The sequence below is a fragment of the Halichoerus grypus genome, chromosome 2 (assembly GCF_964656455.1).
Source record: "Halichoerus grypus chromosome 2, mHalGry1.hap1.1, whole genome shotgun sequence".
NCBI lineage: Eukaryota > Metazoa > Chordata > Mammalia > Carnivora > Phocidae > Halichoerus > Halichoerus grypus.
The window spans coordinates 192,052,215-192,078,486 of NC_135713.1; the positions used below are offsets into that span (position 1 = coordinate 192,052,215).

The 26,272-nt window shown below is 45.9% G+C and overlaps 3 protein-coding genes, 1 long non-coding RNA gene and 1 pseudogene across 5 annotated transcripts in view; all 5 read right to left on the reverse strand.

The window, feature by feature from the left end:
* Window positions 1–1,016, reverse strand: part of LOC118542730 (leucine-rich repeat-containing protein 37A2-like) — a 39,563-nt gene extending 38,547 nt beyond the window's left edge. The window contains exons 1-2 of the mRNA XM_078066382.1: window positions 612–1,016; window positions 505–518 (exon numbers count right to left, since the gene is read on the reverse strand). Of these exons, the coding sequence (XP_077922508.1) occupies window positions 505–518; window positions 612–1,016 (419 nt within the window). The remainder of the gene's footprint in view (window positions 1–504; window positions 519–611) is intronic.
* A 281-nt stretch (window positions 1,017–1,297) lies between these two features.
* On the reverse strand, window positions 1,298–2,690 carry LOC144380924 (leucine-rich repeat-containing protein 37B-like). The gene has a single exon (XM_078066383.1). It carries the CDS (start codon window positions 2,351–2,353, stop codon window positions 1,298–1,300), a length of 1,056 nt encoding a protein of 351 aa, XP_077922509.1. The 5' UTR covers window positions 2,354–2,690.
* Window positions 2,691–2,714: 24 nt separating this feature from the next.
* On the reverse strand, window positions 2,715–10,987 carry LOC144380925 (RAD52 motif-containing protein 1-like). Its single transcript, XM_078066384.1, has 5 exons — window positions 10,747–10,987; window positions 6,089–6,231; window positions 5,529–5,697; window positions 4,299–4,384; window positions 2,715–2,816 (listed from the first exon to the last, which is right to left on the reverse strand). Exons 1-5 carry the CDS (start codon window positions 10,985–10,987, stop codon window positions 2,715–2,717), a joined length of 741 nt encoding a protein of 246 aa, XP_077922510.1.
* Window positions 9,313–17,985, reverse strand: LOC118554294 (leucine-rich repeat-containing protein 37A3 pseudogene; annotated as a pseudogene). The gene is made up of 3 exons (XR_013445282.1): window positions 17,794–17,985; window positions 16,249–17,249; window positions 9,313–14,627 (listed from the first exon to the last, which is right to left on the reverse strand). The product of XR_013445282.1 is annotated as a leucine-rich repeat-containing protein 37A3 pseudogene (transcript).
* Window positions 17,986–18,201: 216 nt separating this feature from the next.
* LOC118554342 (uncharacterized) lies at window positions 18,202–23,250 on the reverse strand. The gene is made up of 2 exons (XR_013445138.1): window positions 21,602–23,250; window positions 18,202–20,828 (listed from the first exon to the last, which is right to left on the reverse strand). It is a non-coding gene; the product is annotated as an uncharacterized LOC118554342 (long non-coding RNA).
* Between the last annotated feature and the right edge of the window lie 3,022 nt (window positions 23,251–26,272).

Below are 26,272 nucleotides of genomic sequence, written 5' to 3' on the forward strand. Positions count from 1 at the left end.
CTCAATTTGGCTACTAATTTTTTTTTATCAGAAATACTTGACTGTATTTAGATTTCATAAAATTTACAGTTGAAAAGCTAACATCACATACCCACATTGTTGCAAACATATTTAAACATTTTCTAATAACTGTTGAGTATCAGTTTTTGAATTTAAATTTTAAAATAATTGAAATTAAACATTCAGCTCCTCAGTCACACTAGCTACTCCCAAGTATTCAGTAGCCACATGTAGCAAGACATGCAATACTAGGCATTGAAATGAACCAACCTCAGCTACATGCAACAATATAATGAATTTACAAGATAATGTTGAATGAAAGAAGCAACATAGAAAATAATACATATAATATGATTCCATTTATATAGAGTTAGAGTTCAATTACAAAGAGGCCTGTCCCACGACCCTGAGATCATGACCTGAGCCCAAGTCAAGAGTTGGATGCTTAACCAACTGAGCCACCCAGGCACCCCTAATTTCCTCTCTTTTTAAATGTAGTTTTACCTATCATATGGCAGCTGTAAACAACATAAGTTAGTTTTGCCTCTTCTTGAACTCTAACTCTAAGTTGGATAGTGGCTTATAGGTTGACTTATCACCTCATCACTTACTGAAGTTTGAAATAGATACTCCATAGGAAACTCTGGAACTAGAGTTGGGGCCTCCTGTTGGACTGGACTAGGTCCAGCCTCCTCGGGGCGCTCTGCAGGCCGAGCCGGGGCCTCCAGCTGGACTGGGGTGGGCCCAGCCTCCTCGGGGCGCTCTGCAGGCCGAGCCGGGGCTTCTGGCTGGACTGGGGTGGGCCCAGCCTCCTCGGGGCGCTCTACAAGCTGAGCTGGGGCCTCCTGCTGGATTGGAGAAGGCTGAGCCTCCTCGGTGCGCTCTGGAGGCTGAGTTAGAGTTACAGTAAGTACCAGATCCACAGGTTTAACAGTGACATTGAAGTTTGGCCACTGAGCTTCATTCTTACTTGGAGATGGCACATTCACCTCATGTGCTATTGGTTGAGGTACCATCTCCTTAGATGGCTCTGGAGGTTGAGCTGGGGCCTCCTGAGGGGTCGAAGGTTCTACTTCCTCAGGGGCCTCTGTCGGTTGAGCTGAGGCCTCCTGAGGGGTCGAAGGTTCTACTTCCTCAGGGGCCTCTGTCGGTTGAGCTGAGGCCTCCTGAGGGGTCGAAGGTTCTACTTCCTCAGGGGCCTCTGTCGGTTGAGCTGAGGCCTCCTGAGGGGTCGAAGGTTCTACTTTCTCAGGGGCCTCTGTCGGTTGAGCTGAGGCCTCCTGAGGGGTTGAAGGTTCTACTTTGTCAGGGGCCTCTGTCGGTTGAGCTGAGGCTTTCTGCTGGACTGAAGAAAGTTTTCTTCAGGGGTACTTGAAGGCTCAGCTAGAGCCTCCTGTGGGTTTACAGATTCCTTAAGAATCTCTGGAGGCGGAGATGGAGCCCCCTGCCTAATTGGAGATGTTTCTATATCTTCAGGGGGCTCTGAATGTTGGGCCTGGGCCTCCACCTGAGGCAAAAAAAATTCAGCTTCCTCAGGCAACTCTGGATGATTTGGGGTCTCCTGCAGGAGTGGAGGAATTTCAACCTTCTCAGGGAGCTTTGGAGGTTGATCCGATCCCCCTGGGAAATCCATTGGTAAGTTCACCTCAGGATATAGGATATCCATACTGGAATCTGAATAACCATCCTGCAACTGTTGTTGTAGGTGGTCTTTATTTGCAAATTGGTTTGGAGTTCCAACAACTTTGGCAAGCCTTTGATGCTGAGCTAGATCTTTCTCCAGGTTTGGGGGTGAAACAATAAACTTTGTTGGCTTTGAACTGTGACTATCCAGAGGTGGAACAAGTATTTCAAATGATTGGTGATCTTCAGCCTGATCTAGACCTACAGTTTTAATCTTACTTTTGAGTCGAGGAGGCGGAGCTATGGTCGGATTCTGATCCCAACCTAGCCTTGGAACCACCTCTGGGAGCCTTTCAAGCTGGGTTAGCCTGTCATTCAGATCCTGATCTGCCTCTGGGGGCAGCTTGCCAACTGAATCCGTGTCCGGGAACGGAACCAAAGTCTCAGTCAACTCCTTAGGCAGGGCCAACATCTGGGCTGGAGCAGAGGACCCCTCTGCTGGCGGTGTAAGGGCCTGGGGCGATTCGGGCGGGAATTCAGAGGAGTGTGAAGACCAGGGCTCGGTGGGTCCCAGGAGGTCGGAGGTCAGCTGGGGAGGGTCCAGGGCCCACTCCGGAGGCTGAGCTGCTTGGACCAGCAGCCACAATGATTGCCACGTGCGGAGGAGCAGTGGGGCCCAGAGGCGCAGCCGGGACATGACACGCGGAGGCTCTGGGGTGCAGCGACCCATGCTAGTGGATCAGCACGCGCCCGAACGGGAGCCGAACCGTTATGGCAGCCCCGTGACGCGCGCACCGTTAATAACTGCCTGCCCCTCCCCCGCCTATGTCCCACCCTTTATTTACCACACTTTTGTTTACACTACCTTTATTCGCTCGGCGAGGATGGGCACCGCGCCCCTCGGAGCGAGCCCTTTTTCCAGAATCACCGGGGCCCAAGCCTCCCTTCCCCCTACAAAGGGCACAACCACCTCCTGGGGCTCACAGCGAGGCAGGATGGCCCCGGACTCCAGCAGCTCTGGGGTGGAAGGGGGCAAGGTGCAGTTTCCCAAGGACGCCACAGGACCCGGCATCCCGGGAAATTAAAAAATGCTAGTCCAATTCTGGCGGTTTGAACTCGGCCTCTTCAAAGCTTAAATCCGAGAGCCATTCTTCCTCCCCTCGGCCATCCTGCTTCCAAGAAAAGTAGCTGACCTGCAGAATAAGCACCCGTCAGGGCAGTGGGGAAGGGAACACATTTTACAGTTAGTTATTCTAAAATGTTGCCATTTCCTCTAAATTCTCAATACGCATGTCTGAGTATTAAGTCGCCACTCTGTTAGGAGGCTACCTACCACTGAATCAGTGATGGCTCCAAAATTTCTGTAGGAGGGGTTTTGGGGTGGAGGTTGAGGGGGCAGGTAAGCATTTCATTCTGGGAATGAGGGTCTGAAACCAAGAGAATAGCCCTTTATTTACACTGGCATGGGAAAACTTCCCCCATCCCACCTTGATTCAACACAGCCGTCAGTCTAGAAAAAGTAACACCACCACTTTTGAGAGGTCTGACCCTGTGTGTGCACATGGAGAAGGCACTTAGGATGTTCAAGTTAGCATGTTAAACAATTTTCTTGAAATACTGTAACTAGCACCCAGTTTACATCCTTCACAGCCCTTTTTACAATCTGTTTTATTTGAGTCCTTGTTTATGGTCTGGCACAAGCTCTAGCACGCAAACCGTAAGAGAGAAGGGTTTTATCTTATTCCCAGCGTGTAGCACATAGCAATGGTTTTTAAATGGAACGGATTCCAAGACTGGCCTTATTTGGGAATGGATCTGTTGTTACAATCAGGTTTCTGAAATCTTTAGCATCAATACGGAATCTCTTTCACATTTCACAGGAAGCTAGACTTCTTAAAGTGTAAACTTGGATAAGTCTGAAGTTTCCTTGACTGGCTTGATTTAAATTGAATTAAAATAATTATTTTGCACAAAAAAAAACTTCAAATATTTTTTTCAGAAAGTAACCATCTTTCCTTTCTCCACTCTTCCCTTCAAAACAAACAAACTTTGCAGCTTTGGAGTGAGTTAAATAATCAGAAATCTAGCCCCAAATTAAGTTTTCAATGACATGAAACACATCCTTTTCTCCTTTTTTTTTTTAAACATTCTATATGCAGTATTTTAATATCTTTTTTTAGAAATTACTTCGGCAACTTAATCCCTAATTCAGGGCATTGATATAAGTGATTTACAGAAAAGTTCTTCGGCAAAATATTTCATACAAGATATGTATGAGATGCTGACATCTGGGTAATACACCTTATTTGAAAGGCATAATGGTTTTCAAGCACGGTAGCATAATCTCACTTAAGGCCAGAGTTACTCTGTTCCCAAATCCTTGAGATTCTGTTTGAGGGGAGCTCTAAAAGGCTGTGTCCTCTCCTATGGCCACAACAGTAGGAGTATTCTGATGCAATTTGCTCTCCAAATTTTAAATAAGGGGTCAGAGCCAAGGGCCAGGACTTCAGGAAAAGCCCCAGAAATTCTCTGCACTCAGAAGCAGTTTCAGAGTTTTCCATTTCCCAAAGGATGACAGAGCTACCTGTACGTGCCCAAGTCTTCCAAATCCTGCCGGTTGCTTTAAATTATGGCTACACTGGCTGTGGACTCCTCGAGCTCTAATCTCCACATACTTGAATTAAATCCTGTAGCTCCTCTTCGGTTCTGGCATCTGTAATCTCTTCACAGGGTCTATATTCCACAGCTATTTTACCACTTTCTGAAATAAAGTTAACAAGTAGCGTATCAAAATTTTTCTTGTTCTAAAACTTGCTGTATATAACTGGGATAGCACCTAGTAATTAGACATTCTTTTGATTTTTAAAAAATATTTTATTTATTTATCTGAGAGAGAGAGTGCACAAGCAGGGGGAACCGGAGAGGGTGAGGGAGAAGCAAGCAACCTGCTGAGCAGGGAGCCTGAGGAGGGGCTCAATCCCACGACCCTGGGATCATGACCTGAGCCGAAGGCAGACCTTAACCAACTGAGCCACTCTGGTGCCCCATAGACATTCTTTTGATTTCTAAAAGCAGAAAATAAAAGCATTTTCTCAGAAGTTTTCTCATCTCACACTTCAGTTTTTATCGTAACTAGTTTTTTTTAAGATTTTATTTATTTATTTGAGAGAGAGAACACGAGCAGGGGGGAGGGGCAGAGGGAGAGGGAGAAGCAGACTCCCCACTGAGCAAGCAGTCCGACATAGGGCTTCATCCCAGGACCCTGGGATCATGACCTGAGCTGAAGGCAGACGCTTAACCGACTAAGCCACTCAGGCACCACTATCATAACTATCTGTGAAAAAATATATATGAAGTTATCAACCACGTGGTTAAAAAAACTTTATGATTTCAGAGATAGGAACTAAGGAATAATGACATAGGAAGTTAAAACTGTGGAAGCAAAAATGTTCAATCATACTATGATTAAACAGTAAGACATTAGGTAGGGGTCAATGTAAGTTAAAACCTGGAATAGAGACCACTGGACTATGGCTGATACTTCATATCAGAAACAAGGCAAGTGTCTACTATTTTAGACACTATTTTAGCACAAGGCAAATTCTTCTTCTTCTTCTTCTTCTTTTTTTTTAGCACAAGGCAGATTCTTAGCCAAAAATGGGAAAAACATTACTTCCCTCTTCCTAAACTTCTTGGCAGAAAGTCAGTTTTAGAATTGTAAAGCTAAGTTCTTTTAGGTATTGTGTATGATAAAAACCTGTATTGTACGGTAGAAAAGCTCTGCCCAGGGTTTTAGTAGCTTAGCAAGGGGAGGGCTTGATGATATATCTGAAAAGATGAGTTTCAGAAAGAAAGAGAGATTCTACCTCCACTCCACTCCAGCCCCACCCCCACCATAAACAGACCTTCTTCCAGCTTCTCCAAAGGCTCCTCGGCCATGCCAACTCCAGGACTCCTGCACTCATAGGATGGCAACACCACCTCTAAAGCACAGAAGAATTTCAGGCTCTGCTTCTGAAGTGGTACCGTAGCATCTTCATTTTCTCTTTCTTCGAGGTCAGAAAGATCCTGAAGCTGTTAGGATTTTAAATTAAAGGTCCTTCCTAGGATCTCAACATAGACTTCAAGATGTTTTGTTATTAGAAATAAAAACTAAACTCCAGTAAACCCAGCGAACAGTTGAGGTCCTATAGCTTCAAAATCAAGTAAGACTTGCAAACGAATTATTAAATACAGACAACTAGTTTTTTTTACTCTATACCCTACAAATACTGGCGAAAATTATGGACATCACTACCCAAGTCATTGAAAGTATTATTAATTCTAGGTGGCAGGCCGATGCTCAGGTCCTTCCACTTAGAAGCCTCTCACATCTTCTCCCCACACCCAGTTCTCTCCTCTCTGAAGTCCAGGATTTCAATGTTGAAATGAGTCTGATTAGCCAAAGAAAATCTATAAAGTTTACCTTGATGATCCCTTTTGACCATCCACTGAAACCAAAGTAATAATTTGCCAATTCTTGGCACTGGGAGCTATTTAGGGCAAGGGCCTGATGTTGAACTGCTTTATGTTTGGTGCCAAGACGAACCGAAAGACATAAGAGAGAGACTGAAGAATATCACAACCTGCCACAGAGGCTTATTTTGGATACACCTGAGATTGATCAATACCTATTTCAGAGACTGGCTGTGAAGATTAAAAAGGAAACACCATTGTAAGCAATGAGCTCATAGTAAGCCCTGAATAAATGGTATTCATTATTTTTAAGCTACAGTACTTTTCTGCATCATTTCCAGGGCTCCTGATTGAATTGGAAGATTTCCCTGACCTCTGGTGGTGAGAGTGATGATGAAAGCCACTAAGGAAGCCCTCCAGGAGCAAATTATGTAGGTGAGCAAAGGAAAGAAATTGTTTTTGTTGTCCCATCCTGTAGCTCGTTTGAGAATATGACCTGAAGAGCCGACAAGATGGACCTGACGTGGAGGTAGGACCTTAACCTGCAGCACCCTCCTCCCCAAGTTACTAACCTGTTAGAACAAGGAATATACATACCTCTAAAAATTTTATAAGCAACTAAACAACTAGAGGTTCATTTGCATTAATAAGCTTCTTTGAGAATGCAAATACTTCCAGTCTAACTTACGCTCTATGGTGAATTTATTACATGTCCTGTCTTAAATGTCTATTTCAACTTTAAGCAGGGTGTGTATAGTAATATATTCATAAAGATTCAAATAATGCAAATGAAGTCACAGCACTATTAATTCTTTATTGATTTGTTCGTGCATCTTCCTCTATCACTAGTTTATAAGCTCCTTAAGTGCTTGAAGGAACCATCTCTTACTCTTTTCTCATTCCTAAAACCGAGCACATTCTGTTGTTGATTGAGTGAACGAATGAAAGAATGGGTGATAAGAAAATAAAATTACTTTCTCCAGCTGAAGCTGCATGCTGGAAAGAAGAAATGAAGATGAACTTTTAAATGTTGAGTGCTGCAGGGGAGGCTAATGGCGAGGCATAGTGGAGCTGTTCTGGATAAGAAGGAAGCTTCAGAAGGGCCCCGAGCCCCTCTGTCGGAGAAATAGTTCCTGCTGCCAACCATTTTCCTTCATGCTACTGAAAAAAACTCTCTCAAATGCCTTAGGCCTTTCCTTGATTTATTTTATTTAAGCCATTATTCTTTTTCCTGTATTTATAAAAGGCAAACAACAACAACAACAAACCCAACCAGGAACTATATGTAGTTGCCAAAGTAGAAAAGAACACATAAGTAAATTGGATAACAATTTTGGAAAGCAGGGGTAGTAACCCAAGGTCCTGTGTTAAATTAAAAAAAGAGATCGAATATGAATACGCTCTCCTGTCAACTATATATTGACTTGTAGAACATTTCCTTCATCACTCTCAGTGATGGGCTTTATGCTGTTAAATCTCAAAACCTAAATTTATGAAATGATCTTAATGTCCAATGAGAGACAAAAACCTCATTTCTTACAACTGATACAAAGTAATTGTTTCATAACCTATACTATCTGAGTGGCTATGTGAACTTTTCACAGGCTAGAAACAGGCAGACCATAGTTTGCAAACTAAAGAATGTCTGACAGGTCATCATTTCAATCACAGGGAGTGAAGCCCAGATTGAAGAGGGTGTTGAACAAGTAGGCAGTACACCTAGAGTCACATCTGAGCAGATTTGCCCCTCCCCTCGCTTGTGCTCTCTCCCTCTTTCTCCCAAATAAATTTGGGAGAGAGAGAGAGAGAAAGAGAGAGAGCATGAGCAGCGGGGAGGAGCAGAGGGAGAGGGAGAAGCAGGCTCCCCGCCGAGCAGGGAGCCCGATGCAGGGCTCGACCCCAGGACCGGGGGGTCATGACCTGAGCCGAAGGCAGACGCTTAACCAACTGAGCCACTCAGGCGCCCTCAAACAAATAAAATCTTTTGAAAAAACACAATGGTTATCCAACTTGGCTGCACATTAGAGTCATGTGGGAGAATGTCTGCCTTTTGAAGTAGAAGCCGGGATGGAGACAGCTAACTAAGCAGGCAGTGTGGTACGGGGGAGAAACTTGGGAGCCAGACAGGGCTGCCACTCACCAGCTGTGTGACCTGGCAGGGGTTCCTTCACCTCTCTGAGCTTCACCTGTGGAATGGGAACACTACCACACGCCCTGCAGAGCTGCGGCTGAGAGAGAGAGGATGTAAGCCCAGGCCCATGCAGGGTCAATAAATGGTAGACACTACTGTCATTTTTATTAAAAGTGAGCAACCCCAGGAAGACTGAAAGCCCTTCTTTATGCAGAAGGGACCCAATCTGGGGAGAGGGGACGCAGGTTATATGGAGAAGAGGGTCAAGAGGTAGTGTTAATGAGAAGCCAGGGTCTTTCTGGGGAGCACGGGAAAATTCCAGGGGCGGCAGCGATTCCAAGCCAGAGCTGGTTAAGTGGCGGCTGCCAACAGCACCAGGGACCAGCAGCTGTGGATGGACCTGGATGGGCCCAGTTTGGGCAAAGCCAATCCTTTTCCTTCAGCAGGCATGAGGAAGCTGACCAGCTGCAGGCTCTGACTCTGGGAGCCGCTTATGGAGAAAGAAGCAGACTTGGTTGAGCACCTACCTTGTGCCAGAAATTGCACCTCCATGCCTTTGATCCTGTGAGGTGGGCACACCCTCATCCCATTTCACACTCAAGGGGGCTTAACTCCGGCTGCCTGACTCACAGAGCCCTGGGGTCGCCACAACCCTGGGACCTGCAGTGGCAGCGCCCCCCCGCCCCCCGCCAGGGCGTACTGTATACACACATGACCCAGGAACGCCTCACTTGATGAAGTGCTCCTCTCCGTAGTGTTAGTTGTTTTTTTTTTTCAAAACAAGAAGTAGGGGCGCCTGGGGGGCTCAGTCATTAAGCGTCTGCCTTCGGCTCAGGTCATGATTCCAGGGTCCTGGGATCGAGCCCCGCATCAGGCTCCCTGCTCTGCAGGAAGCCAGCTTCTCCCTCTCCCACTCCCCCTGCTTGTGTTCCCTCTCTCGCTGTGTCTCTCTGTCAAATAAATAAATAAGATCTTTAAAAAAAAATTAGTCACCATACAATACATGATTGGTTTTTGATGTGGTGATCCACGATCCATTGTTTTCGTATTGTATGGTGACTAACATAACATAATAAAATTTAAAAAAAATTAAAAAAAAAACCAAGACGTATACTTTTTAAGCTGATTATCTTTTTTCATACTTGGTACAAGATACAATGTTCATTGTAAAACACATAGAAAATACAGATAACCAAAAAGAAAAAAAATTAAAATGTCGCATAGCCACATCGTCCTGAGACGAGCACTGTCGATGTTTCGGCATCTCTTGTTCCTCTAGGCGAGGCTGGGATGTGAGCGCGTGGAGAAATGACCAATAAAAATGACCAAAAAGGGGTCATAGGGTAGACTGTTAGATTATGTGCTTTTCTTCCCTCAACGATACAGAGTGGTCATATTTCCATGTCAGTGAATATTCCTCTACAACAGTGGCTCCGTGTTAGAACCCCCTGGAAAAGCTTAACAAATACTGATGTCTGCACTCTGCCCAGACATCAGGGATGCGGCTGGACTAGGGAGGGGACTTGTAGACTCCCCGGGGGTTCCAGTGTGCGGCCAAGTTTGAGAGTCACTGTGCCACAGCATCATTTTTCAACAGGGGCCTGGCATTCTCTTTGCTGAAGGGATGCACTCTAGTAATTTGATCAATCCCCTTTTCTTGGACCTTTAGGTTGCTTCCAATTTTTCATCATTAAGAACCAGGAGGTCGCAAGCGTTTCCTGTTAAGGGCCAGATAATGCATGTTCTAGTTTTTGTGGCACCTGAGGTCTCTGTTGCAATGATTTAATCCTTCCATTGTAGTGCAGAAGCAGCCAGGATGCATAAAAGAATTTATTTTTTGTTTGTTTGTTTGTTTAAATAAAACTTTATTACAAAAACAGGGGCCGGCCAAATGTAGCACATGGGCCATAGATGGCTGAGCCCTGGTACAAACAGAGCTGCAGTGAGTCTCCTTGAAGCTAACCCTTCCAGTATGAAATGATCATTTTCTTGGGACAGTGATTTTATACTGTTTATTTTCAGAAGTTGGACCCTTTTTCAAATGAAACTTTAACTAGAACTCATACATATAACAGGTCAGAGAAGCATTTTGTTAGCCAAACATATTTTACAAATGCAAATGTACGTTGCACGTTTAGGAAGTCAAGTGGGGGTTGTAGATGATGGTTACAAATTCTTTTTTTCTAATCAGCCTCAGCACCTGTGGCGTTCAAAGTTTTGCAGAACCAACATAACATCTCTATGGAACCCTGGTGTTCCACAACGGACACAATTTGAAAACCACTGCAATAAGATAAATTCCTGGTGCAAGCGACCAAAAGTCAGCTCGAGGGAGCTTAACTCATAGCTAAGGATTTAATGGCTTATATTACCAAACTGTGGGGAGAGCTCAGGGTCCGACCTGCTGGGACTTTCTCTCATACCCGTGAAGCAGCTGCTCCCTGTTTTCCTTCTGCGAGCCCCTGGCAACCATCAGTCTCACATTCTGTCTCGGTGGGCTTACCTATTCCGGGTATTTCATGTAAACGGAATCGTACAAGGTGTGACTTTTTGTGTCTGGCTTCTTGCACTTAGCGTAACATTTTCGAAGTTCATCCATGTCGTAGCGGGCACCAGTACCTCATTCCTCTGTATGAGTAAGACCCGACTGTATGGAGAGACCACATTCTGCTTGCGCATCCAACTGTTGGTGGATCTTTGGGCTGTTTCCTCCTTGTGGCCATTGTAGACGGTGCTGCTATTAGCATGCGCATACATGTATTTGCATCCGTTTTCCATCCTTTTGGGGAGATGTCTGTGAGTGGAGTGGCTCATCATTACCATTTACCTGGTCAGTTGCAGGCCTCCAAACTGGCCTCCACATGGTTGTAAGGGTGATCATTTTCTTTTCTTTTTCAAAAGCATTATTTTCCTTCGTATACGTGAACATGCTTCATATCAAAGGTATACATGTTCACGGTCAAATTTTGAAAACTACAGAAAACAGTGAGAGTGAGTGTGTGTGTGTGTAATACAGGGGAGTGTAATTGACGTGTATGGCTGACTTTAATAAAGTCTCTGGGGTCCAGGTGCCCGCCCCCTCTTTAGCCTTCTCTCCCGACGGCCCTCTATACTACCACCCCACCCCTGGGTCCCCGCCACCACAGCCCTGCGCTCCTGCGGGCTTCTGAGTCATAGCAGATGCTCTTTCTCTGCGGATTGCCTTTCCTTGCCTGAATTTACCTTTTCTGACTCAGCTCTCCCTTTCACTACTCCCCCAGCATGTGACACATACCGGAAAGTGGTCGGGATCACTGTGCCCAGGACAGTGGGAAAGGGAAGCTGATCCATGCGGGGGATGCTGTTGGGTCCTCGTGTTTGAGTCTAAAGGGGCACTGATCCCACCTCTCCCCAGTCTGCCTCTGAAATATGCTCCACAGCATCTGAGCTCAGCAGAGAACCCCAGACTCCCCCAAGCCTTGTCGTTAGGGGTTGGCATCTCGCTATGTTCCCCTGTTGTGACAACTGGCAGTGAGGCTGGTGCCCAAATGGACGATCCAGAAGGATCTTTCTCTTCTTTTTTCCTTCCTCCGGGCTTGTTCTTTCAACTCGGGAAGCCAGATGCTTTGGAGTTTAATTACATGCTGCAGTTGGAAACCCAGAATGTCAGCGCTGGAAAGGGAGAATCTTATTATAAATAATAGCTGCCAGCATTTATTGAACATCTACTCTGTGCCAGGCCCGTTTCCAGGCATTACCCCATTCAGCCTTCCCGACAGTTCAGGGGGCAGGTGCTATGGTCACCCCTGTTTTCCAGGGAAGGAAATGAGACTTCAGGGAGCTCACAGGGCATTTCCCAAGCCGTGCTGAGTGGTACATAGTGCAAAAAATATTACTTTGTGTTGGTTAAACCCTGCATCCTGCATCCGCCCCTAGGAAATTCACAATGCACACCAACGTATTAAAGGCCCCGAGAAGTCCTGTATTGATCAGACCTCTTTAGCTCAGTGTCACCTCTGCTGAGCGGTTTGCAGAATGCAGGTATTAATGTGCTCCTTATTTTATGGATGGGATCATGGAGGCCCAGACAGGGCTTTAGGTGCAGACCAGGCACAGATCTTGGGCCCCAGGCTCTCTGAACCCCACAGGAAATGTAAAGCAAAGGTAGACTATGGCCCATCTGGTCCACCACCTGTTTTTGTAAATGTAGATTTATTGAAGAATATCTGATCCAGGTCCCTTGATTTACAGATGAGCCAGTCAAGGCCTAGGGAGGATGGCGACTTGCTCACGGTCACAGTAGCCAATTAGGGGCAGAGGCAGAAACAGATCCTAGATCTCCAAAATCCAGGTTTTCTCTAAAACACAAATCAGACAGGTGGTGGGAGGTGAGGTGGCGGGAGGCGGGCCATGAAGCTCCATGATCCCTGTGATACCTGTCGCGGTTACCTGTTTCGAGGTGCGTACACAGGAACTGCCCCTTTCTACTCCTGCGCAGACACCTCTGCGGAGTCTCTCCTGCTGCTGTGGGTCAAGCTCCCACGGCCTGAGCTGCCTGGGGGCCCTCCACTGCTCTCCACTTGGTGTGCGGGACAAAGGCTGAACCGGGCAACCGTGTTTATTTTAATTCTGTGAGAGATGCAGTAAATCATTATTAACTTCCCCTCTGCCAGTGTGAAACATGAGATCATTCGGATAGGAACCTGGCGGAAGGCAACCTTTGCCCGCTCCAGGGAGAGTTTGCCAAACAAATGAATAGTGTAAACAGGATCCTAGGGGGTTGTTTGAGACCACTTCAGGAAATAAATTACGTCCAAAGGTTCTTAGACTTCCCCCTGAAGTATGTTATACAATGGCCATCCATTTACATTTTTCATCTGTGTGTGTGTGTGTGTGTGTGTGTGTGTGTGTAGTCTGAAGATGCAAAATACAATCATTCTTATCTCATCATTAAAATGGCTCATGCAGGGGGCACCTGGGTGGCTCAGTAGTTTAAGCGTCTGTCTGCCTTCGGCTCAGGTCATGATCTCGGGGGCCCTGGGATCAAGCCCCACGTCAGGCTCCCTGCTCAGTGGGGAGTCTGCTTCTCCCTCTCCTCCCCTCCCCCCCCATACTGTCTCTCTCAAATAAACAAAATCCTTAAAAAAAATGGCTCATGCACAGGACACTTTTAAACATTGTTTGAAATGTGAACAATTTAAAATATCTGCAGATTTAAACGTTTTAGTTCAGAAAGGTCCAACTAGTAAGTGATACTAATTAAGGAGGTTTTATTAACCCTTGAATCCAGGCGAGGGAGGCACCTGACTGACCCTGGGCAGCCATGACGTGCCAGAAAGCTAAAGGTTCATCTAGAAACAACTGCAGGGGACAGCAGGGCATAAACGGTGGCCTCAGGGTAGAGGCTCTTCCTGGGACAGCCAGACTGCCCAGATGGCCTTTCCAGAGCTGGAAGATGCAGACTTGTCACTGAGGTGGAGGGTAAAAATAGTCCTGTGTGGGTGGCCGCTGGGCCCAGAGGCCCTGGCTTCCTTGTCTCTGGAGCAGAGAAGGCAGCTCAGTTGACAGACAACTTCTTAGGCTCCCGAGGCCTCCCCCAAGCTCTGGGGGCTGGGGGGGGTCTTTCCCTAACAATGAAGCCCCCCCAGACCCGTCCACACACCAAGTGCTGGAAAAAGCCGGGGTCAGGTTTTAAGGTAGCAAAGGGCTTACATTCTGGTTGTGTCAGTCACCAACCAGCTCTGTGCCCTCCGGCAAAATCTCTCTCCTTCCTGAGCCTCCATTTTCTCATCCGTCAAATGGGGCTAATGGTTTCTCTCCCTAAGGTGGCTGTGAAACTTAAATAACAAAGAGAACCAACACATTTTACACTGCAGCCTCACTCTTCTGCCCCCTCCCTCCTACCAGTTGCTCACCATCCCGGCGCATTCTTCAAGAGTGGCTCCGAGGCAAGCCAACTGCATGTCAGCCCCGTGGAAAGGTCTACATGGACGGGAACTGAGGCCTTGAGACAAGAGCCGTGTCAGGAGCCTTCTCGGGAGCCAATCCTCTATCCCCAGGCAAGCTCTCAGGCGACCGTGGCGCCGGCCACCACCCTGGCTGCAACCTCATGAGACACTCTGAGCTGGAAGTTCCCAGCTAAGCTGCGTCCGGTTTCCTGGCCCCCCGAAAGCTGTGTGAAGTCATAGATGTTTGCTACATTTGGGGATAAGCTCTGATGCAGCAGTAATAACTAAGATGCTTACCTTTCGGGGCTGTTATAAGAATTAAGAGATGGGGCACCTGGGTGGCTCAGTCAGTTAAACGGCTGCCTTTGGCTCAGGTCATGATCTCGGGGTCCTGGGATCGAGCCCTGCATCGGGCTCCCTGCTCAGCGGGGAGTCTGCTTCTCCCTCCCCCACTCCCCCTGCTTGTGTTCCCTCTCTCGCTGTGTCTCTCTCTGTCAAACAAAAAAAAAAGAATTAAGAGTTAATGCACATCAAATAGCAACCAGACGTACCGGGACCGGTGGCTCCAGAAAGGGCAGAAGGGAGAAGCAGAAGGAAGGAGCACGAGATAAGAAGCCTCGGTCCAGGTCCGAGCCAGGAAGGCCCCTCTTCCAGAACTCTGGCGAGCAGTCTGAGAGACTCAATATAGCCACAGACAATGGCTGCACCATCTGACCCGCTCCCTGCAGCAACAGCTAAGGAGGCGACCCCCTCTCGGGGCAGCCACGAGGCAACCCTTGTAGCCCTCGGCCCAAACACAGCCAAGACTGGACCACTAGCTGACAGCCTCCCTAATTTTGGCCCCGTGTCCAATGTAGGACAAACTGGGAAAAGTCCAATATGCTCCCCTAACCAATCACATAGGGTACCCCCCTTCTAGTTAGCACACCTACAGCTTCCCCACGCCGAGAGAGCCTCTGATCAGAACCTGAAGCCTTCCCTTTGTCCCACTATAAAGCTTTCCTAGTCTTCTGCCGGCCTTCAATTCTCTGCCGAACTCAAGTGATTGGTAGCTGACTCCCTTGGGGTAGGGGGCTCGGAAAACAGCCTTTGTGTCTTCTCATTTGGGTGGTCTTTGTTTATTTCCACAAGCCCATGTTCTCTCTCTGCCTTCCCGGCCCCAGGGCAAGGACAACATCTTCCTCTTCCCCCAGGTAGCTACAGAAACCAGCTCAGGGATGATGGAAGGGGGAGGGTAGGAAGAGTTAAGAGCATAGCTTTGGAACAAGACAGATCTGGGCTCAAATTCCGGTTCTGATACTTAACTAGCTGTGTGATCTTGAGTAAGCCAATTAACAACTCTGAGTTTCTTCATCTCAAGAGGACAGTCCAGTGGAACCCAAGGGCTGGTGTAAGAATTTAGTGAGGTACAGGGGCACCTGGGTGGCTCAGTCGGTTAAGCGGCTGCCTTCGGCTCGGGTCATGATCCTGGGGTCCTGGGATGGAGCCCGATGTGGGGCTCTCTGGTCCCCACCATTCCTCCTCCCACCCCTGCTTTCTGTACAGCAGGCAGCCCGCCCTGAGCGACATTGAGTCAAGAGCACAGACTCCATGCCCAGGGCATATCAAAGCTCAGGGGCTGGTCTCGGGAGAACGCTGGGCAAAGGACATAACCAAGCACTTCTCTAAAGAAATCCACTGGTCAAAAGCAGAGGACAAAATATCTGGCCAGAAACCTGTTGTCTCCCTGTTCTATCCCGGCTCTCAGGGGTGGTCAGGGCAGGGAGACCCTTGTGCCAGGCGGCTCTCCCAGGACCCGGGAGGGTGAGACAGGTCTTCTTCCCCCAATCTCTCCTGTGTCTCTGTGTGTGTGTGTCAGTTTCTTTGTCTCTAAAATGAGAAATGTAAGAGCTTCCCAGGAGGCACACACACGTGAATTAGTTCTCATCTACCCTGGGGATAGTGGCACTGTTCTCTAAATGAGCAAAGTGGCAGATCACTGTCTTAGCCAACGTTACCTGGCCAAGACAAGACCCAGACTAGGAGCCCCCTGGCCTATGTGCTTGGGTGCTTTCATGGCACGTCCTAAACTGACTCAAAGTCCAGATCCCATGTTTTAGGAGTTTTCCTCACCTCGCTGGACTCCTGCCCTTTCTGTTCACTCTGGACTTCTGTGCTCTCATTGATGTAGTTCTCAGTCTTCCATTGGTCCGTATCCCACTCTGCCTTGGACACCTTTACTTCTTGCTGCTCACTGAGAAGCTTCATCAGGAGGCCTGTTCTGGAGATGAGCTTGGCACAGGCCAGTTGCACGTGGGTCTCAGAGCAGTCCATTTTCAAAGTCCGGATAACGTGAGAAATGAGCCTTCTCACGTCGTTGTTCGGGATGAGGGACCGTAGCTGCTGGTTTAGCTGGATTTCAAATAGGTCACCTGGGGCTGAGAGCTTCGACACAGTGAAGCCTGTGGGCTTCGGGGGCAATTCAGTGCCCACGCTGTGGTTTATCCTTCCTGGTTCATTGGTTTGTTTAACAGTTGGCATAAAGTTGTCTGTGGTGACCGCAGAATAGTCATTGGAACTAATCTTATGGTTCCTGAATGCAGGGAGGGTTTGTTCTGGCACAGTCATGTTTCTTGTAGAAATAGGTTTCTCAAAAACATTCTGTGCAGTAGTGTTTTCTCTAAAAGGTTCTGAAAGAGTAAATAATTCTGGAAAAGGATTTTCCTGAGAACTCAGTTCTCCTGAAGATGAAAAAGCCTCCCGTGAAGGGGAATTTATGAGGCTCCTGATGGCGGAGAACGGAGGCCTCTTTGCAAGCATCAGCCTATTACTGATAGGACTTTCCTTTCTGAATTTTCGACTCAGCTTGGCCTTGGGTGCTCTGTGGACCACACGCGAGCGAGTTTTATGAAAGAGGTACTTTTTTCTGGAATGTGAGACTGGTTTAGAAGCCTTATATTCCTAACTCTAGCATTTGCATCCTCTAAAACAAAAATGGTGTCGGTTAAGTCTTTTCGTTTGTTTTTCACCTCAAGTAGGGATTTTGGAGCAGTGGAGGCAGAAGGCCTGCCCAAGATGTACCCTCTCAGGAAAGAAGAGACTGCTGCCTTGTGCTCCTTTGTGAATGACTGCCCCTACTGGGCCTCTGTGCCATGTGAAGCTGCTCCAGCTCCCTTGGGGACGGTCTACTGAGCCTTCTTTCTTTGGCCATATTCTCCACAAATGGCTGGGCATTCTGTTTCCCCCGGTTTCTCTGATGGCGCATTTTTTTGAGGTACCTTTTCCGTAGGCCCTTTGGGCCCTTGATAACCTTCTTTACTCTCAGAAACTTTTTCCCTACACTCTCAGCCTTGGTGAGGCTCTTTTCCTGTGCTTGGGCAGTTTCCAATTTCTTTGGAAAGATTTGGCGTCTGAATTTGGGACCGAAAAGGCCGGAATGTATAAGCATGGCAGTTTTTTCTTTCTTTTCCACCTCATCAATTTTTTCTTGAATTTCTGCATCTAACAAATTTTCTAGAAAATGGAGTTTCCTCAGTTTATTTTTGTAAGTTGAATTGTTTATGGGTCCAGGTTTAAGAAAAGGGTTCCCTGTGTTGTTTGTCAAGGGACCCATGGGCTTGTCTCCGTCTTGCACATTTGAAAACAGAAGTTTAATGAAGGTAATAACGTTGATTCTACATCTTCTAGATTTCCCTCTGAGAAATAAGGCAATATGTAATTCAGCGCACTAATAACATCACTTTCATCATTAAAGTCTAGCTGCTCATTCATAAAGGCTAAACTGAAGCGATTTTTGTCTGAGGATGGCTTCTCTGGCTCAATTATCCGCTCAGTACTGGTGCTCTTCTTCCGGGATTTCAATACCTTCATGAACGAGCCTTCTGCATTCCGTATAGATACTTCTTCATCTGTCAACAAAAAAGAGACTAGTTTCGATAATGAAAGACTGATAGTACAGCTTTCTGTCAGTCCACAGTCATACATCCCAAATAAATTAAGAATCAACAAATATTTGAGTACCATTTAGAGAGGAGACAAACTCAAACTCGAATCTATGATTGGCAACAACAAAAGGAGAAAAGGGTATTTTTTGAAAAAGCAGCTATTTACTCAGAACCTTCCATAGTGTGAATAACTGTATTTGGGATTATTCCATGGGTTCCCCAAGGCTCGATTGTGCAGTGCTCAAAAAAAGTCAAGGCTGGAAGACACTCAGCTAAACTGTGTGCAGATCTAATGTGACTCCTGGCATTTATATGCCCCACCCTGTCCTGCTTCAGGTGCTTCCTCCTTCCACTCTTCAGCATGCTTGTGTTCCTGCTGCCATCACAGATGCCCATGACAACACCCACTGTTAGCAGGTCCTCATCTGGACATGCCCTCTCTACCCACCCACCAATTCCTTTGCTTGGTCCCTGCTCCCATATATTGCAGCTCACATAACATATGCTCTATGTTTTGGAGCAGTGGAGGCAGAAGGCCTGCCCAAGATGTACCCTCTCAGGAAAGAATTGTCCCTTTTATGAATGAAGGCTCCGTACTGGGCCTCTGCGCCATGTGAAGCTGCTCCAGCTCCCTTGGGGACGGTCTACTGAGCCTTCTTTCTTTGGCCATATTCTCCACAAATGGCTGGGCATTCTGTTTCCCCCGGTTTCTCTGATGGCGCATTTTTTTGAGGTACCTTTTCCGTAGGCCCTTTGGGCCCTTGATAACCTTCTTTACTCTCAGAAACTTTTTCCCTACACTCTCAGCCTTGGTGAGGCTCTTTTCCTGTGCTTGGGCAGTTTCCAATTTCTTTGGAAAGATTTGGCGTCTGAATTTGGGACCGAAAAGGCCGGAATGTATAAGCATGGCCGTTTTTTCTTTCTTTTCCACCTCATCAATTTTTTCTTGAATTTCTGCATCTAACAAATTTTCTAGAAAATGGAGTTTCCTCAGTTTATTTTTGTAAGTTGAATTGTTTATGGGTCCAGGTTTAAGAAAAGGGTTCCCTGTGTTGTTTGTCAAGGGACCCATGGGCTTGTCTCCGTCTTGCACATTTGAAAACAGAAGTTTAATGAAGGTAATAACGTTGATTCTACATCTTCTAGATTTCCCTCTGAGAAATAAGGCAATATGTATTCAGCGCACTAATAACATCACTTTCATCATTAAAGTCTAGCTGCTCATTCATAAAGGCTAAACTGAAGCGATTTTTGTCTGAGGATGGCTTCTCTGGCTCAATTATCCGCTCAGTACTGGTGCTCTTCTTCCGGGATTTCAATACCTTCATGAACGAGCCTTCTGCATTCCGTATAGATACTTCTTCATCTGTCAACAAAAAAGAGACTAGTTTCGATAATGAAAGACTGATAGTACAGCTTTCTGTCAGTCCACAGTCATACATCCCAAATAAATTAAGAATCAACAAATATTTGAGTACCATTTAGAGAGGAGACAAACTCAAACTCGAATCTATGACTGGCAACAACAAAAGGAGAAAAGGGTATTTTTTGAAAAAGCAGCTATTTACTCAGAACCTTCCATAGTGTGAATAACTGTATTTGGGATTATTCCATGGGTTCCCCAAGGCTCGATTGTGCAGTGCTCAAAAAAAGTCAAGGCTGGAAGACACTCAGCTAAACTGTGTGCAGATCTAATGTGACTCCTGGCATTCATATACCCCACCCTGTCCTGCTTCAGATGCTTCCTCCTTCCACTCTTCAGCATGCTTGTGTTCCTGCTGCCATCACAGATGCCCATGACAACACCCACTGTTAGCAGGTCCTCATCTGCACATGCCCTCTCTACCCACCCACCAATTCCTTTGCTTGGTCCCTGCTCCCATATATTGCAGCTCACATAACATATGCTCTATGTTTTGGAGCAGTGGAGGCAGAAGGCCTGCCCAAGATGGACCCTCTCAGGAAAGAATTGTCTCCTTTATGAATGAAGGCTCCGAACTGGGTCTCTGCGCCGTGTGAAGCTGCTCCAGCTCCCTTGGGGACGGTCTACTGAGCCTTCTTTCTTTGGCCATATTCTCCACAAATGGCTGGGCATTCTGTTTCCCCCGGTTTCTCTGATGGCGCATTTTTTTGAGGTACCTTTTCCGTAGGCCCTTTGGGCCCTTGATAACCTTCTTTACTCTCAGAAACTTTTTCCCTACACTCTCAGCCTTGGTGAGGCTCTTTTCCTGTGCTTGGGCAGTTTCCAATTTCTTTGGAAAGATTTGGCGTCTGAATTTGGGACCGAAAAGGCCGGAATGTATAAGCATGGCCGTTTTTTCTTTCTTTTCCACCTCATCAATTTTTTCTTGAATTTCTGCATCTAACAAATTTTCTAGAAAATGGAGTTTCCTCAGTTTATTTTTGTAAGTTGAATTGTTTATGGGTCCAGGTTTAAGAAAAGGGTTCCCTGTGTTGTTTGTCAAGGGACCCATGGGCTTGTCTCCGTCTTGCACATTTGAAAACAGAAGTTTAATGAAGGTAATAACGTTGATTCTACATCTTCTAGATTTCCCTCTGAGAAATAAGGCAATATGTAATTCAGCGCACTAATAACATCACTTTCATCATTAAAGTCTAGCTGCTCATTCATAAAGGCTAAACTGAAGCGATTTTTGTCTGAGGATGGCTTCTCTGGCTCAATTATCCGCTCAGTACTGGTGCTCTTCTTCCGGGATTTCAATACCTTCATGAACGAGCCTTCTGCATTCCGTATAGATACTTCTTCATCTGTCAACAAAAAAGAGACTAGTTTCGATAATGAAAGACTGATAGTACAGCTTTCTGTCAGTCCACAGTCATACATCCCAAATAAATTAAGAATCAACAAATATTTGAGTACCATTTAGAGAGGAGACAAACTCAAACTCGAATCTATGACTGGCAACAACAAAAGGAGAAAAGGGTATTTTTTGAAAAAGCAGCTATTTACTCAGAACCTTCCATAGTGTGAATAACTGTATTTGGGATTATTCCATGGGTTCCCCAAGGCTCGATTGTGCAGTGCTCAAAAAAAGTCAAGGCTGGAAGACACTCAGCTAAACTGTGTGCAGATCTAATGTGACTCCTGGCATTCATATACCCCACCCTGTCCTGCTTCAGATGCTTCCTCCTTCCACTCTTCAGCATGCTTGTGTTCCTGCTGCCATCACAGATGCCCATGACAACACCCACTGTTAGCAGGTCCTCATCTGCACATGCCCTCTCTACCCACCCACCAATTCCTTTGCTTGGTCCCTGCTCCCATATATTGCAGCTCACATAACATATGCTCTATGTTTTGGAGCAGTGGAGGCAGAAGGCCTGCCCAAGATGGACCCTCTCAGGAAAGAATTGTCTCCTTTATGAATGAAGGCTCCGAACTGGGTCTCTGCGCCGTGTGAAGCTGCTCCAGCTCCCTTGGGGACGGTCTACTGAGCCTTCTTTCTTTGGCCATATTCTCCACAAATGGCTGGGCATTCTGTTTCCCCCAGTTTCTCTGATGGCGCATTTTTTTGAGGTACCTTTTCCGTAGGCCCTTTGGGCCCTTGATAACCTTCTTTACTCTCAGAAACTTTTTCCCTACACTCTCAGCCTTGGTGAGGCTCTTTTCCTGTGCTTGGGCAGTTTCCAATTTCTTTGGAAAGATTTGGCGTCTGAATTTGGGACCGAAAAGGCCGGAATGTATAAGCATGGCAGTTTTTTCTTTCTTTTCCACCTCATCAATTTTTTCTTGAATTTCTGCATCTAACAAATTTTCTAGAAAATGGAGTTTCCTCAGTTTATTTTTGTAAGTTGAATTGTTTATGGGTCCAGGTTTAAGAAAAGGGTTCCCTGTGTTGTTTGTCAAGGGACCCATGGGCTTGTCTCCGTCTTGCACATTTGAAAACAGAAGTTTAATGAAGGTGATAACGTTGATTCTACATCTTCTAGATTTCCCTCTGAGAAATAAGGCAATATGTAATTCAGCGCACTAATAACATCACTTTCATCATTAAAGTCTAGCTGCTCATTCATAAAGGCTAAACTGAAGCGATTTTTGTCTGAGGATGGCTTCTCTGGCTCAATTATCCGCTCAGTACTGGTGCTCTTCTTCCGGGATTTCAATACCTTCATGAACGAGCCTTCTGCATTCCGTATAGATACTTCTTCATCTGTCAACAAAAAAGAGACTAGTTTCGATAATGAAAGACTGATAGTACAGCTTTCTGTCAGTCCACAGTCATACATCCCAAATAAATTAAGAATCAACAAATATTTGAGTACCATTTAGAGAGGAGACAAACTCAAACTCGAATCTATGACTGGCAACAACAAAAGGAGAAAAGGGTATTTTTTGAAAAAGCAGCTATTTACTCAGAACCTTCCATAGTGTGAATAACTGTATTTGGGATTATTCCATGGGTTCCCCAAGGCTCGATTGTGCAGTGCTCAAAAAAAGTCAAGGCTGGAAGACACTCAGCTAAACTGTGTGCAGATCTAATGTGACTCCTGGCATTCATATACCCCACCCTGTCCTGCTTCAGATGCTTCCTCCTTCCACTCTTCAGCATGCTTGTGTTCCTGCTGCCATCACAGATGCCCATGACAACACCCACTGTTAGCAGGTCCTCATCTGCACATGCCCTCTCTACCCACCCACCAATTCCTTTGCTTGGTCCCTGCTCCCATATATTGCAGCTCACATAACATATGCTCTATGTTTTGGAGCAGTGGAGGCAGAAGGCCTGCCCAAGATGGACCCTCTCAGGAAAGAATTGTCTCCTTTATGAATGAAGGCTCCGTACTGGGCCTCTGCGCCGTGTGAAGCTGCTCCAGCTCCCTTGGGGACGGTCTACTGAGCCTTCTTTCTTTGGCCATATTCTCCACAATTGGCTGGGCATTCTGTTTCCCCCGGTTTCTCTGATGGCGCATTTTTTTGAGGTACCTTTCCGTAGGCCCTTTGGGCCCTTCATAACCTTCTTTACTCTCGGAAACTTTTTCCCTACACTCTTAGCCTTGGTGAGGCTCTTTTCCTGTGCTTGGGCAGTTTCCAATTTCTTTGGAAAGATTCGGCGTCTGAATTTGGGACCGAAAAGGCCGGAATGTATAAGCATGGCAGTTTTTTCTTTCTTTTCCACCTCATCAATTTTTTCTTGAATTTCTGCATCTAACAAATTTTCTAGATAATGGAGTTTCCTCAGTTTATTTTTGTAAGTTGAATTGTTTATGGGTCCAGGTTTAAGAAAAGGGTTCCCTGTGTTGTTTGTCAAGGGACCCATGGGCTTGTCTCCGTCTTGCACATTTGAAAACAGAAGTTTAATGAAGGTGATAACGTTGATTCTACATCTTCTAGATTTCCCTCTGAGAAATAAGGCAATATGTAATTCAGCGCACTAATAACATCACTTTCATCATTAAAGTCTAGCTGCTCATTCATAAAGGCTAAACTGAAGCGATTTTTGTCTGAGGATGGCTTCTCTGGCTCAATTATCCGCTCAGTACTGGTGCTCTTCTTCCGGGATTTCAATACCTTCATGAACGAGCCTTCTGCATTCCGTATAGATACTTCTTCATCTGTCAACAAAAAAGAGACTAGTTTCGATAATGAAAGACTGATAGTACAGCTTTCTGTCAGTCCACAGTCATACATCCCAAATAAATTAAGAATCAACAAATATTTGAGTACCATTTAGAGAGGAGACAAACTCAAACTCGAATGTATGACTGGCAACAACAAAAGGAGAAAAGGGTATTTTTTGAAAAAGCAGCTATTTACTCAGAACCTTCCATAGTGTGAATAACTGTATTTGGGATTATTCCATGGGTTCCCAAGGCTCGATTGTGCAGTGCTCAAAAAAATTCAAGGCTGGAAGACTCTCAGCTAAACTGTGTGCAGATCTAATGTGACTCCTGGCATTCATATACCCCACCCTGTCCTGCTTCAGATGCTTCCTCCTTCCACTCTTCAGCATGCTTGTGTTCCTCCTGCCATCACAGATGCCCATGACAACACCCACTGTTAGCAGGTCCTCATCTGCACATGCCCTCTCTACCCACCCACCAATTCCTTTGCTTGGTCCCTGCTCCCATATATTGCAGCTCGCATAACATATGCTCTATGTTTAGGAGCAGTGGAGGCAGACGGCCTGCCCAAGATGGACCCTCTCAGGAAAGAATTGTCTCCTTTATGAATGAAGGCTCCGTACTGGGCCTCTGCGCCGTGTGAAGCTGCTCCAGCTCCCTTGGGGACGGTCTACTGAGCCTTCTTTCTTTGGCCATATTCTCCACAAATGGCTGGGCATTCTGTTTCCCCCGGTTTCTCTGATGGCGCATTTTTTTGAGGTACCTTTTCCGTAGGCCCTTTGGGCCCTTCATAACCTTCTTTACTCTCGGAAACTTTTTCCCTACACTCTCAGCCTTGGTGAGGCTCTTTTCCTGTGCTTGGGCAGTTTCCAATTTCTTTGGAAAGATTCGGCGTCTGAATTTGGGACCGAAAAGGCCGGAATGTATAAGCATGGCAGTTTTTTCTTTCTTTTCCACCTCATCAATTTTTTCTTGAATTTCCGCATCTAACAAATTTTCTAGAAAATGGAGTTTCCTCAGTTTATTTTTGTAAGTTGAATTGTTTATGGGTCCAGGTTTAAGAAAAGGGTTCCCTGTGTTGTTTGTCAAGGGACCCATGGGCTTGTCTCCGTCTTGCACATTTGAAAACAGAAGTTTAATGAAGGTAATAACGTTGATTCTACATCTTCTAGATTTCCCTCTGAGAAATAAGGCAATATGTAATTCAGCGCACTAATAACATCACTTTCATCATTAAAGTCTAGCTGCTCATTCATAAAGGCTAAACTGAAGCGATTTTTGTCTGAGGATGGCTTCTCTGGCTCAATTATCCGCTCAGTACTGGTGCTCTTCTTCCGGGATTTCAATACCTTCATGAACGAGCCTTCTGCATTCCGTATAGATACTTCTTCATCTGTCAACAAAAAAGAGACTAGTTTCGATAATGAAAGACTGATAGTACAGCTTTCTGTCAGTCCACAGTCATACATCCCAAATAAATTAAGAATCAACAAATATTTGAGTACCATTTAGAGAGGAGACAAACTCAAACTCGAATCTATGACTGGCAACAACAAAAGGAGAAAAGGGTATTTTTTGAAAAAGCAGCTATTTACTCAGAACCTTCCATAGTGTGAATAACTGTATTTGGGATTATTCCATGGGTTCCCCAAGGCTCGATTGTGCAGTGCTCAAAAAAAGTCAAGGCTGGAAGACACTCAGCTAAACTGTGTGCAGATCTAATGTGACTCCTGGCATTCATATACCCCACCCTGTCCTGCTTCAGATGCTTCCTCCTTCCACTCTTCAGCATGCTTGTGTTCCTCCTGCCATCACAGATGCCCATGACAACACCCACTGTTAGCAGGTCCTCATCTGCACATGCCCTCTCTACCCACCCACCAATTCCTTTGCTTGGTCCCTGCTCCCATATATTGCAGCTCGCATAACATATGCTCTATGTTTAGGAGCAGTGGAGGCAGACGGCCTGCCCAAGATGGACCCTCTCAGGAAAGAATTGTCTCCTTTATGAATGAAGGCTCCGTACTGGGCCTCTGCGCCGTGTGAAGCTGCTCCAGCTCCCTTGGGGACGGTCTACTGAGCCTTCTTTCTTTGGCCATATTCTCCACAAATGGCTGGGCATTCTGTTTCCCCCGGTTTCTCTGATGGCGCATTTTTTTGAGGTACCTTTTCCGTAGGCCCTTTGGGCCCTTGATAACCTTCTTTACTCTCGGAAACTTTTTCCCTACACTCTCAGCCTTGGTGAGGCTCTTTTCCTGTGCTTGGGCAGTTTCCAATTTCTTTGGAAAGATTCGGCGTCTGAATTTGGGACCGAAAAGGCCGGAATGTATAAGGATGGCAGTTTTTTCTTTCTTTTCCACCTCATCAATTTTTTCTTGAATTTCCGCATCTAACAAATTTTCTAGAAAATGGAGTTTCCTCAGTTTATTTTTGTAAGTTGAATTGTTTATGGGTCCAGGTTTAAGAAAAGGGTTCCCTGTGTTGTTTGTCAAGGGACCCATGGGCTTGTCTCCGTCTTGCACATTTGAAAACAGAAGTTTAATGAAGGTAATAACGTTGATTCTACATCTTCTAGATTTCCCTCTGAGAAATAAGGCAATATGTAATTCAGCGCACTAATAACATCACTT

Coding starts and splice junctions, on each gene's coding strand:
- LOC144380924 (XM_078066383.1), bottom strand. CDS start 2,353: ATGGGTCGCTGCACCCCAGAGCCTCCGCGTGTCATGTCCCGGCTGCGC.
- LOC144380925 (XM_078066384.1), bottom strand. CDS start 10,987: ATGGAAAACGGATGCAAATACATGTATGCGCATGCTAATAGCAGCACC. Junction 5,698..6,088: donor GGTCAAAAGGGATCATCAAG/GTAAACTTTATA, acceptor AAATCCTAACAG/CTTCAGGATCTTTCTGACCT. Junction 4,385..5,528: donor TTTGGAGAAGCTGGAAGAAG/GTCTGTTTATGG, acceptor ACTTTATTTCAG/AAAGTGGTAAAATAGCTGTG.